Raw genomic sequence first — 14,513 nt, forward strand, 5'->3', positions numbered from 1 at the left:
ATGTAATATTTATCCATCTGATTTATGTATTTTTTATCGGATCTGGGCACGATTTTTCTTATGAAAAGTCCGGTCAGACCTGATCTGAATTCGATACCCTCATCGGTATATGGTTACTTAGTCGGATCTGAGTTTGGACCACCCATTTTAGTGGGTATCGCACCCTTTGACACCCCTATATGTACCCCAAAGATGGTGGGTGATCGGATGCAGCAGCACACTCAAAGTGTGCAATCACATCGCACCTGGGTCTGGAACCCCTAACCACCGTTCATCAGGTCCAAAGGAGCCTGTCACCGCCGTTGGATCCACGAACGCGGCACGCCGGTTTCACAAACCCAATCTCCTCGAAGCCAACGGCTATAAAAAAACATCCATTCTCCCTCTCCCTTGCCTTTCTCCCGAAGCAAACGTCTTTCCCCAAATGGCGATCTCCGTCTCATCGATGGCTTCCTTCGTCCTACTGCTCTCCTTCACCGTCTTCCTCGTCTGCCCTTCTCTCTGCAACGCCCAACTGGGGGGCAGAGTTGGAGGGAGATCGGACATCCCCCACGTGAAGTCGAACAGAGAGGTTCAGGATCTGGGGAGGTTTTCCGTGGACGAGTACAACAAGCAGCAGCACGCGAGCATCTCGTTCCTGCAGGTGGTGTCTGGGCAGCAGCAGGTGGTGGCGGGGATGAAGTATTACCTTCGCATCCAGGCCGTCGACGGTGGTGCCACCAAGCTCTTCGATGCGGTCTTGTGGGTCAGGGCTTGGCTCGGGTCCAAGGAGCTCCTTTCCTTTGACCCCGTTGCTTAATGGCCATCTCTCTCTATGTGAGTTTGGGGGTTTTCGGTGAAGTTGGGTGTGTGTATTTCTGGGTAAAGTGGATTGGGTTCAGGCTGGGGTTTGAGATTTTGGTGGCGTTCTATGTATTTGGGTGCGTGGTTTTTTGTGTATGTGATTCTGTGAAAGTTTTGTTTCGGTGAATTCTGTATGTTTTTTTGTGTATGTTCGAAGATTTTTTTTTTGGTATCGTCTTCGTGGGGATTTGGGTTTTTATGAGAAATTTGATGCTTTCGAGGGCCTATTTCTTTATGATCGAAGTTGCTTGTGGCAAATTACCATATTATATCCTGTGGTTGAAGGGTAATGTTTGCTACCCTCATCGGTAAGGAATCCCTTGGCTAAAAAATATAATGTTTTTATTTTTTTCAGTTTTTTTGCACGACTCCCTTCTGATGTGATCTAAATATTAAGTTTAGTAAAATCTAACATCTAAATCATGTTTTTCCTTCCTATATCTCAAATCTTATGAGGATTGAAAAATCAACAATGTACAATATACCAAATTTTCAAACCTCAAAAAACATATTTTTACTTTGAAAAACTGTGATTCAAGGGTCAATTCTTACTATTTTGATCATGCTGCAGATTTGGTCAAAACAACCTCTCTCTACCAGTTGCAATTAGAGGTTCCTTCCCAGCAAGGGTAGAAAATTATACCTTGCTTGAGAGAGAGAGAGAGAGAGAGAGAGAGAGAGAGAGAGAGAGAGAGAGAGAGAGATGTAAGGGGTTTAGAGATCATCCAAGAAAGAGAAGCGCAGGTCTTGCAAATTTGTAATGCAGGGTTTGGGCTTAATTGGTGGAAGAGCCGTTTCACAGTTTTGCCTCCCCAACGTTCTTCCTACAAATGACACCATTTTTTGGATCTTAGACTCCCCCAAACGCGTGTTAGGAGGAGAGAACAGGGGTATAATAATCCAAACGAAAAACTTGAAATTTTTGGCCATTTTGGAAACCTGAATTTGGTCACCATCATTCGTTAACTCAAATTTGCCAAGATATTTTTGTTCATATAGGAACATTCCCAGTTGGTATCAATCAGCAGTGCTCAACCTTTAAATGTCTAACAATATAATATTACCCACTACATTTATAAAGGGAAATGTCTTTTTTTTTAAAGACTAGCGTTTGAATACCGGACAGCGATGGACAGGACAGCGTGGGACGTCCTGTCCATCCCTGAAAATGACAGGACATGCTGTCCCATCCTGTCCACGTGCCATTATTTTTTTGTTTTGTTTTTGGGTGTCCATGCTTGTCCGTCTTTCGCTGTTCCGTGGGGGGCACGTAACAGTCGTTTTTGCATCCGTGGGATGCACCAAAACAGTGTCCCCGCGTCCTACGTAGCGTGGGTGTGCGGACGTGGACTGAATTCGCCCCGTAAAAGGAAAACGTCTTTGAGAGAACTGTTTGATGTTGTGTGGCGACCAAAGACTGGTGCTTAGCAATATTGGGGTTCAAACTTGGAGTGGACTTCATTCTTGATGTCAAGTGACTTTGTTTGTTTATGCAATGCAACTACACAAGTAATACCATGTTTTAGTGACAATTGTTGGAGTGTTCAACAGAAAGCAAAGAGCATGTTGAGAAATAAATGGACCACGACTCATGAATCATTAGTGCTGTAATGCTCATTCGACATTAGATCATGATGCATTTCTATCATTTGGATTTTAAATTATTTGTATTTTTTAAGATCGGATCTGTCTGGGATTCATATTAGATTAGGCTCTCTCTCTTTTGCCTTAAAAAGTATTCATTATGGGGTTGTATTTAGAGAACAGATGGTTGAACATTCAAAAACTTCATTTGATTTTTTTTTCTAACTTTCACTTTAAATCTTTGCTTCTTCATAGTTTTGGTTAGCATAGGCATAATAGGGCTACCAAACAAACCTAACAATTAATGGGTCATATTTTATGTATATATTTTCTTATGATCATTCTCTTTGTATATATATTTTATCTTGATCATTCTCTTTGTATATATATTTTGTGCATATTTATATATTACACTTAAAATATATATCATACATAAAAATATATATATTTGATGTAAACTAGCTCTCCCGTGCCTAACACAAAACAATGTGGTACAAGGCAAGATGCAATGTGTTCGACCTTGACTCGTTTAAGCTAAACGAGCTGCTCATGACTCATCTCACCAGCTATATGAACCGATCACAAACGAGTTGGTGACAAGCCAAACCGAGCTTAGTGACAATCTATTCAGTTGGTTTACTAGCCCTGAGCATATATACCAACAACGAGATTGCATCAGTTCATCAAGGGCTCCCACCTTCTTGGTTGGGTGGTTCAAAACGCATGGTGGGTGTTCCTTGCCGCGAGGTCAAAGCTCGGTAACTCCCTGATGAACAGGAGAGACCTTGAGGGTTTCACTGATGGAAAGCCTGCAAATGTGTGGATGGTGACGAGGGATTTTTCCTTGGCCAAGAAAAAAAATCATCTAAGGGCATGTTTGAAAGTAAGGAAAAGATTTATAGGAAAAGAAAAATTTGCCTATGAAAAGTTTTGCTATAATAACTTTTACAAATAAAAAATTTACGCTTGTTTTGTTTAGCATGAAAAAAATAGAATGAAAATTGTGAGAAAAATGGGAGAGAGTGACCTGAACATGGTGGTGGGTGGGAGGAAGATGAAGATGGAGGAATCAATGAAACTCTTCCTATAGTAGCCCATGGAATGAGATGTGTTGTAGGCGAATGGTTGCCATAATGAAAAAAGATTTTTTCCTATGAAAAATCAAACTTCTAGAAAAACTTTTCTTTCAAAAACTTTCTCTCATTTAGAACAGATGGAAAGGTTAGAATTTTCACTTTGGCGCCTTCACTTTTCTTATTTTCCCACTTCAAAAGACAAGGGAGACATAAACAAGGAAACAGATTTAGGATGGAGAAGGTGCAATTACATTGGCATTTTCCAAACAATGGAAATTCGGAAATCAGATAATGGGAGGCATCGCGATCCAAAACGCGTGTTTCCGTTGGATTTTATCACTTTTCCACTCAAAATTCTTCGAAGTTTCGAACTATCACTATCAGTTCAAAACTCCAAACGCTTTAATGGAAGATGCAATGTGAAGTGAACCAACCATATGTTGACTGGGGACCATCCACTTGGTTATCGATGGCAGGTGATATTAATGAGTGGGGATGGCTGAGCCCGGATCAGGTCCATTAGAGCCCATGGACTTGAAGCCCTGGTCCACTGCTAAGGGCAAAAAACTAGCAGACGCATGATGAATCGTTGCTGATCCGAAATCCAAATCCAAATGAGACTTTGAACAGGCTACACTTTTTTGATCTGCATCAAAATCCAAATACAAATACAGTCCAACCACACAAGTCTGAATCCCATCTGTTTACACAATTGAGATCCTTTTCCAAGAAAAACACATTGGACCTGAATTTGCAACCCGACCCGATGCTAGCTCTGGTCCAGCATTTAATCTGGCTTCGGCCGCTGGACCCTTTTTAAACCATGACAAGACACAGTTCAGGGCTCACTATGTGTAGGGATGGCAGTGGACCGGTGCAGAGGTGGGGACAAGGTCTCAACCCCCGCCCCGTCTCAAAATCCTACCCTCCATCCTTGCACAGGTTTTTATTTCAACCTCCATCCCCACTTTCATCTCCATTTCATGTCCTCCATCCTCGGTTCAAACGGAGTGAGGCGGGGTGGGGCTTTGTTTCCTCTCAGTCTACTACCATCTCTAAAGAAGGATCGGGGATGAGGCGGGGCGGGGCAAGGCGGGGATCAGGGCAAGTCGGGGATCGAGGATGGTGCAGGGTGGGGGAAAGCGTAAGTCCATCCCCGCACGAGTTTTGATTTTAACCACCATTCCCATTTCATATCCTCTATCCCCGATCCAAACAAGGTGAGGCAGAGCAAAAAAAAGTAATAACAACACACGATTTTGTGTCCTTATTACTAATAATGATAATTCATGAAAGTAATAACAATAAATGATTTGTCGTTATTAAAACTAGATAAAAATAGGTCCGATAGATAAACTTGTTTAAGCCATAACTTCCTACCAGATATCTGTTTGAGGTGATTTTTATTGCATTTGAAAGCTAACATCCTCAACTTTAATTCAACTTTTGAGTGAAAAACCAAAATTGATCGATTTGATAGTCAAAAACTCAATCAAAATAGAACTTACTTGGAAAATAAGTTTTTTTAACTAAACATGCTTTTTACTAAACAAGTCACCTTGTTTGGTCATAACTTTTTAGTCTCATGCTTTTTTATTCGTTGAAAAGATGAAAATCTCTAGCTTAATTGTTGCTCCAAGAATCACTCGACTCCACTTCATAGCCTCAAAAAACCCTATTTTTTAAAACGTTTGAAGAAAGGCCAACAAAAAACATTGTTCATTAAAGAAGAAGAGATCCTCACAAAAAGGGGCAGGGGTCATCGATGGTGAAAAGGCCACAATAGTAGCGATGGTTGATGATCCATAGGGGCGATGGTGACAAGCGCAACAACTGTGGCAAGAGAGTAGTGGGAGTCCGAGTGGGGAGAGGAAGAGAGGAGAGAAAGGGTAGGGTTTCTTTTTTCTCAATGTTTATGTAGTAATGTTGGATACAACATTAAGTTTTGTTCAGCACTATATATATATATATATATATATATATATATATATAGAGAGAGAGAGAGAGAGAGAGAGAGAGAGAGAGATATGTGTGTGTTGAAAGGCTTTAAACCTGCAAACATTCCATCACAGGGAGACATGCTCTGACAACTACCCATCGCACTGAGCCCCTACTGGTAAATGCCTATATATATATATGTGTGTGTGTGTGTGTGCGCGATCTATAGGTTTTGTTTAGTAGGAAACTACTTTTGGATAATCAAAATCTGATCATTGTAGAGGTTTTTTCGGTGATCCAAAATCAATGGCTACGAAGACAATAATTTTTTACGGCTCATAAAAATATATTTTTTCATCATAAAAAAATATTTTTCATCAAAAAAATATAATCCAAGGGTCGATTTTCACTAAATTGAGAATGCTAAACACATCTAACGGTTCAGATCTGTCATAAAACACTTCAAACTTTAGGGCATAGTGGGGCATGTTCAGTTCTCATATATATATATATATATATATATATATATATATATATATATATATATATATATATATATATATATGTGTGTGTGTGTGAGAGAGAGAGAGAGAGAGAGAGAGAGAGAGAGAGAGAACCAATGCAATAATTTTAACGAAAAAGATCAAATTTGGATTTGATTGAGATAGAACCCTAATCATCAGCTGAAAGCAAAATTTTTTGAAAAGGAAAGGTTGTAGAAGACTGGTCTCAACATATGGAGGAATTTTTGAATTCAGATCCATGAGAATGAAACGAAAGGAAGGGTTATTTATCAGTATATTGCAGTGGATTTGAATAGAGTTACAGATGAGCCGGTAATGAAAATATTGACCACTGGGATATTCAATTAATGAAAAGAGTTACTTGTGGCACTTTGGAACAAAAATGGCTCTTAGGCTTTGTTTGGGGGTTAGTTTTGGTAGTGGAGAATTCAATGGTTCTATGAATACAGCGTAAAAAGCAATGTTGTTAGTATCAGAATGGGCTTGTATCTGTGATACTATCCTGAATATGCCATTTTTTAATAAATATAAAAAATGCTTAGACTTAATTTTTAATATTATTTTAATAGTTTTTACACATGACAAGTTCTAATTGACACAATATTTTTAATTATTTTTTTAGCTGATTTAACCTGAATTTTTGGCCATCCTCGCACGGGTTTTGATTTTAACCACCATCCCCGCCTCAATTCCCGTTTCATATCCTTCATCCCTGGTCCAAACAGCAGAGCAAAAAAAAGTAATAACAACACACGATTTTGTGTCGTTATTATTAATAACGACAATTCATGAAAGTAATAACGACAATTCATGAAAGTAATAACGACAAATGATTTGTCGTTTATTAAAACTAGATAAAAATAGGTTCAACAAGTAAACGTGTTTCAGCCATAACTTCATATCCGAATATCCGTTTGAGGTGATTTTTATTGCATTTGAAAGCTAACATACTCAACTTTAATTCATTTTTTGAGTGAAAAACCAAAACCAATCGATTTAATTGTCAAAAACTCAATCAAAATAGAACTTACTTGAAAAATAATTTTTTTTTACCTAAACAAACAGGTTTTTTACTAAACAAGTCACTTTGTTTGGTCATAACCTTTTACTCTAATTGATTAATCTGATTTTTTATTCGTTGAAAAGATGAAAACCTCTACTTTAATTGTTGCTCCAAGAATCACCATTGTTTTTTAATGTTTGAAGAAAGACCAACAAAAAAGCATTGTTCATTAAAGAAGAGATCCTCATGAAAAGGAGGCAAGGGTGGTGAGAAGGCCACAATGGCAGCGGCGGTCGATGGTTCATAGTGGTGGTGGTGGCGGGCGCAACGATTGTGGCAAGAGAGGAGTGGGAGGAGAAGAGGTATATGGGCATATGAGAGGGGAGAGGTAGAGAGAGAAGAGAAAGGGTAGGGTTTCCTTTTTCTCAATGTTTAAGTAGTAATGTTTAATAAACATTAAGTTTTGTTTAGCACTATATATATATATATATATATATATATATATATATATGTGTGTGTGTGTGTGTGTTGAAAGGCTTTAAATATGCAACATTCCACCACAGGGAGACGTGCCCTGACAACTCCTACCAATCACACCGAGCCCCTATTGGTAAATGCCCATATATATATATATATATATATATATATATATATATATATGTGTGTGTGTGTGTGTGTGTGAGAGAGAGAGAGAGAGAGAGAGAGAGAGAGAGAGAGAGAGAGAGAGAGAGATCTATAGGTTTTGTTTTGTAGAAACCAACTTTTGGATAATCAAAATCTAATTAGTATATAGTTTTTTTCGGTGATCCAAAATCAATGGCTACAAAGACAACAATTTTTTACAGATCATAAAAATATATTTTTTCATCAAAAAAATATAATCCAAGGGTCGATTCTCACTAAATTGAGAATGCTAAACACATCTAACGGTTCAGATCTTTCATAAAACACTTTAAACTTTGAGGCCTAGTGGGGCAGAACCAGAAAAGATGGGCTAATATGTTCAATTCTTATATATATATATATATATATATATATATATATATATATATATATATATATATATATATATATATATATATATATATATATGTTTGTGTGTGTGTGTGTCTCAGCCAATGCAATAATTTTAGCTCAAAAGATAAAAAATGGATTTGATTGAGATAGAACCCTAATCATCATATTGAAGGAATGGGCAGCTGAAAGCAAAAAATTTTGAAAAGGAAAGGTTGTAGAAGACCGGTCTCAACATATGGTGGAAGTTTTGAATTCAGATCCATGAGATTGAAACGAAAGGAAGGGTTATTTCTCAGTAAATTGCAGTGGATTTGAATAGAGTTACAAATGATCCGGTAATGAAAATATTGACCACTGGGATATTCAATTAATGAATAGAGTTACTTGTGGCACTTTGGAACAAAAATGGTTCTTAGGCTTTGTTTGGGGACTGGTGTTGGTAGTGGAGAATTTAATGGTTCTATGAATACTGTGCAAAAAACCAATGTTATTAGTATCAGCTTGAATTGTCTTGTATTTGCGATACTAATATGAATAGGTCATTTTTTAATAAATATAAAAAATGCTTAAACTTAATTTTTAATATTATTTTAATAGTTTTTACATATGACACGTTTTAATTGACACAAGATACTTTTAATTATTTTTTAGCTGATTTCACCTCAATTTTTAGCCAAATGATCCCGAGACAACATTGATAAAAACTACAATTGCTTATATATATATATATATATATATATATATATATATATATATATATATATATAGGTCATCTAACGTTAAACTAGTTGGGTTTAACATTAGAGAGATTCAACCTCATTAAAATGACTAAAAGGCCTTTAAAAAATAAATATTTTTTTAAATACATGATTGCTTATTGAGTTAAAAACTCTAACTTTGTTACGTTCAAAAAGTTACTTTTTTAGAAAAGGTGTTTGCCTTTTCATTTCTCAAAAAAATAACTTTGCATTTTTTTAAAATGTCATTGTTTTAAAAGAATGTTAGTTATTTTAATGATGTATATATCTAATGTTAAACAGCTTAATGTTACATTAATGATATATATAAAGGGTGTCAATTGAAACTCTTTTCTACCCTCCTAGTAAGTTGAAAGATCAAAGTAGAGAAGAAGATTAAAGCGTAGTTCACAAGTCAAAGTAAATAAATTTATTATTTATGCATCTTGATAATTATTCAATCCTTTGTCTCTCTTATATCCTTTATTTCTCCTCAACTATATAAACATGTGTTTCTATAACACATGTGGATATGGAAAATGAATATGCATATTATTATTTTTCCATCTTATGTCTCTTTCTTAATCCACACAATTTTGAAAATGTTCATGTTTGAAATGGAGAAGCACCCATTTCAATAGTGTTTTCTTATTTCAAGAACCATGATCAACCATAAAAAAAATAGTTGGGTTCATAGAGTTTTCATTCTTAAAGAGTTTAAGCATCTCAGGATTTTCTTAAATTCACCTAAGCTTACTTAAGAAAACCATAGTAATCTATAATTTGAAAGACTCTTTGAAATCCATGTGAATATGAGAATTTAAAACTTGATTTTATGGAAATTCATGTGAAGATGATGAGATTGATTTATAAGAAATGTTTTCTTAAAAATAATTAATGTGAATATGAAAATTGGATTTTTGATTATCAAAATTCATATGAAATTGATGAAATCCATGTGAGGAAAATGAATTAATAATAATTCATATAAGTATGATTTAAGTTGTAAATCGAAAGTTGATGCTTTGAGTAATTCACATGATCAAGATAGAATTTAGTTTAGCATTTGGTTTCTCAAAATTTTTAGATGAATGTGATATGAGAAAGTAATTCTTGAAGATTAATAATTTAGAAAGCCTTCTTGAAGATTTTACAAAAACAATAAGGGAAAATGCTTTTGAAGACTTTATTGATTTCTTGAAGAATTTGTATGATTAGAATATGATTCACTAAATGAAAATGAATTTAAAAAATTTGGATGATCATGATTTACTCAATGAAAAATGAATTTGGAAAATTCAGATGATCATGATTAACTCAATGAAAAATGGATTTGAAAAATTTGGATGACTATGATTCACTCAACGAAAAATGAATTTGAAAAATTTGGATAATTATGATTCACTCAATGAAAATTTTGGATGAATATGATTCACTCAATGGAAAAGGAGTTTGGAAATGAATCACTCAATGGAAAGACAATTTGGAAATGATTCTCTCAATGAAAATATTTTTTTTGGAAATTTGGATAAATATAGATTTCCAAAATGAGAAGTGATTATTTAGACATTAACTACTCAAATTCCAAATTTCAAGTTAAATAAAAAATTAAGGTTTCAAGAGATGGAGTAGGTATTCAACATACTATTCACAAAGCTAAACTTAAGGTCTCATCTTTGAAATTGTAAATCTGCAAATAAATCTTCAAAGGTTTGGACAATTTTTCAAAAACACTCGAATATGCCTACACGGTTGGACAGACCAGTCCGGACCAGTATGGTATAGACTAGGCCTGCCCCAATCAGACCACACAGGTCTGAACCAAACTCAGTTTAGACTTGGGACACTTAAATGGTCGGCATAGCCAATTGAACTGGGTTCAGTTGGTCTGCACCAAATCTAGTTGGAACTGCCTAGACCAAGTAATTCAGTCCAACCTTGGTTCAAAGGAAATGTTGTTTGTCCCATATCAGCCTAGACAGACCAACAACCATTTGGTTTGACCTTGAGGAAAAATCAAGATAAGGAAAAACGAAAAGAAAAAAAAGAAAACTGAAAGAAGAAAAAGAAAGAAACCAACATTCAGTTTTTTTTTTTTTTAGAAAATCGCATTTGTAGTATACAAAAAGTTTCTTTGCAAAAGCATATAAGATTTTAGAAAGTGTATCAATACGAAGCTTATACACACTTTAGGAACAAAGTGTCCAAACTACGAAGAAAAGAAAAGAGTTTGTATTCAATACTCGATTACGCTCGAGTAAATTGATATAGCATGATTCAAGAATCAAACACTTATGATTACACAATGTTGTGCCTTAGAAAGACTAGACATATCTATACTTAAACTCTAGTCAATGAAATTTGAAAGAATTCACAAGTTTATGCATATACAAGAAGCATGACAAAAACACTACAAAGCCTATGACAAAAACTAGGCGACAATGCGATGAAAATGTTTATGAGATTCGTCAAAAATCGTATACATATGCTCATGAATGTAACGAAAGCACATTGAGGTAAAATAACACACTTATGCTTGATTTCGATGTGCAAATGTCTTTGCATAGGTCAGGTGCCATCTATATTACACTTGTGTGATAGTGTGCTATATTGTTGTGAACACCCCAAATTTTCCCAAAAATCCAAAAATTCCTTCTTTGCCCCTGACCTCCGTCTTCTAAATAATTTGGATCAATTTTTAACCAAAATTTCATTCATTTCTCGGATTCACTGGAATCCAGACTCAATTTTCTTTATTCTGATCCAAATCGGATATCCGGATCCAATTATGGTCCCGAATCTTTTATTGTTCAAAAATTCAATTCTTGAATGTGATCGGATGTTTTTGTCTAGATCCAATCATAATCCGAGATTCAAACTCAATCTAGGGTCCAGATCCATTTTGAGGTTCATTTTCTAAAACAAATACTGCATTTTCACAAAAACCTCATTTTAGAAAAAAATTAAAATCTTAAAACAAAAATTTTGTAAAAATGCTTCAAAGACCTCATTTGGGTCCCGCTTCCCTAAAATTTCCTTGCATTTTTTAGAACTTCTCTCAAAAACATAAAGAAAGCATTTTTTTGAGGAAAATAGTTTTTTTTTTGAAAAACATTAAAACATAAAATCCTCTTTTGGAAAATTTCATAAAAAATGTTGGACCTCCATTGAAAATAAGCCTAACGGCTTTTCCGTTACGAAGAAAATCGCAGAGGCCCTCCCTCCTTATCGATCCTTCCAGCTCTTCTATAAGAAGAGGCATCTAGGCCTCTTCTCATTCACCGCGTTCCACCTCTCCACAACATTCTTCTCGATTCATCTTTCTTTACTTCTTCTTCAACTCCTTATTTCCCGGTCTTCCCCATCAACGACTAAAGAGCAAATAGTCACTCAGGAGAGACACAAGTGAATACAGGAATAGCAATATCCAGGAGAAATTCCATTTTACCTCTCAATCCGGGTCAGTTCACGGTAAGCATTGACTCTCTTCTCTGGTATTTCTTTTTCATTCCAATTCATTCAACAAGCGAAGTTTATCTTTCATTGCTTTTTTTTTATTTCTCTTTTCCTTTTTTTTTTGTTAAAATTTCTTGTTTATGGCCCCATTGGAGCACCCTTGGTAGCATCGTGTTGTTTGTAGCAATCTCGAGCTTCCAATGGGCAATATCAATAGGAATCCTCAGATTCCAACACCATCTCTGTTTCATAATTTGTTCATTTTTCGTTCTATTTGTGTTATGAGAGTCGATATTTTCTACAACTTGTTTTCAATTTCATTTTCCCTTTGATTCAAGGCCTCATTCTCTCTTTTCGAATTTAGGTCCCCTGTTCATGTGATGTTCCCTTCTTTTAATATCAGATTTCTCGTTTTGTGTGGTATGTCATCGTAGTTTCATTTTTTTTATTACTCATTACCCCAATTTGGCATATGCATTATCTCCCGATTAAACAACAGATCTGCAAGCTTACTATGCTTCAGATCTGTGTTGAAATCACATACCATGATGGCCCTTTACCCCCCTGAAAACGTGATGGAGGCGAGCAGGATCCTGGCTCAAGAATATTGAGTTCCGTGGGAATGCACGCACACGAGTTATAAATCATTTCTACCAACCTGTGTATCATCCTGTTAATGCCGATGTGGTCCGTAGAGGACAGTCTGGTACCAGTCTAAGGGAGCTAGGTCTGTAGAGAAGAGATGTATGTGGAGGTAATCAAGAGTAGAGCCTGCGTGTCTTTTTTTTTTAAGTTATATGCTGAATCTCTCTTTCTTAAAAAAAAAAATGCTCTGATGGTCGCTGCTTTAGATACATTGGGTTGGTTGGTATTTTCACTACGAGCATGGATGTCATACCACCTGAGTAATGTTTTATTGAGAGGATAATGTTGCGTCTGCCATTAATCATTTCATCTTGCTTATTTTGTTTTCCCTTTTTTTTTTATCATCAAGTCCCCTTTACTTACGAACTATCTTACTTAGGTTCTGCATATTATGTTTAATGTTTCATCACCTCCCCTCACCCTTTCTTTTTATTAGTTCATAAGCCCCATTTATTAATCTCATACCATTTTTTTTGAGCCACTGCTGGAGGTATGTGTCAGGCATTCTGTATATCTCTGTGTGATTTTACATCCATCATCTCAGCATCTGTTGTCTTCTCTCCTATAACATTTTTTGAATTACTACATCATAGAAGTCAGTATACTTTTGAGTTCTTAACTTGCTCGGCATAACCCCATCTCCATCCACTGCAATGTAACAGTATATCATTTCTGCATCATCATTTTAAGATTCCAGGTCATTATCATCATCTGTCTTCATTGCATAAACTACACTGATTTCATGCCCATTATTTGCGTGAATCCTTTGGTCATCCAATATTTCGTTTTCTGCTCACTAAGGATGTTTTGTCTTCGTAAGACAATTGGCAGCAAGTATTGCATATCAACCATCAGTAACTCTTTAACTGGCATGTTTGTGAAATGAGCAATGTAAGAAGAGAACCAGATTGTTCAGGGAACGCTGGAGTAAAGAGTCTTCAAAATATCCCAATAATCTCTACCATCTGCAAAGCACTCGTAAAATTCATCCTAAGGTTCTAAACTCACTGTGGCAACACATTACGTGACGAGCCAAGATTGGACGCCTTGTGGACTCACGATCAAGACTTCTGATTTGTTGTAAAACTTGAGACCTGCTCAGGTATTCTGATAGTTCAAAATTAATAAGCATATCCCTTCACTAGCACAACACCTGTAACTCCCACAGCAGGCATACACATTAGGTGCACGTATTCTCCATTCATCTCTATACTCTCACACACACTTGCAATATTCAATACTCATCTTATTCCCATCTATGTGTTTTCTGCTTCATCCTTATGTATATTCACTGCAATCGGGTAGTAGCATCTTTAGTCGTACCTCATCTGCATATGATCCATCTCATATTTATTTATATATCCCTGCAATGTCTGTGCATCTCACTGTAAGTTAAACTCCGCACATTAGCATTTGGTTTGGATATTTGTGCATCAATTGTAACATCTCTTTTAGCATATGTATATATTTCAGTGCACCTATATATTAAAAGCATTTTCCTCTTCTCTTTGCATTATATGTTGAATTGTCCCTCTGTTAATAATGAATCGTGCTTACAATCGTCATATTCTGGATGCCTCTTGCTACCCAAACATCTCACTGTAGAAACTTGTGATCACCTCACTAGGTTGAAAAGCAAAACCAGTAAATTTCTGGGCTTAAAGTTGTTTTCATGGCACATGTGACTGAC

At 35.9% G+C, this 14,513-nt stretch overlaps 1 protein-coding gene across 1 annotated transcript; it reads left to right on the forward strand.

The window, feature by feature from the left end:
• The first annotated feature begins 424 nt into the window (after positions 1-424).
• Positions 425-799, forward strand: LOC149833299 (cysteine proteinase inhibitor A-like). The gene has a single exon (XM_090013408.1). The coding sequence runs from the start codon at positions 425-427 to the stop codon at positions 797-799; it is 375 nt and encodes a 124-aa protein (XP_089869534.1).
• The last annotated feature ends 13,714 nt before the right edge of the window (positions 800-14,513 follow it).

This window comes from Nuphar pumila, chromosome 7 (assembly GCF_984573655.1).
Source record: "Nuphar pumila chromosome 7, dmNupPumi1.hap1.1, whole genome shotgun sequence".
In the NCBI taxonomy this organism is placed as follows: domain Eukaryota; kingdom Viridiplantae; phylum Streptophyta; class Magnoliopsida; order Nymphaeales; family Nymphaeaceae; genus Nuphar; species Nuphar pumila.

What these genes read in the sequence shown, in the direction of transcription:
- LOC149833299 (XM_090013408.1), top strand. Translation starts at nt 425, where the DNA reads ATGGCGATCTCCGTCTCATCGATGGCTTCCTTCGTCCTACTGCTCTCC.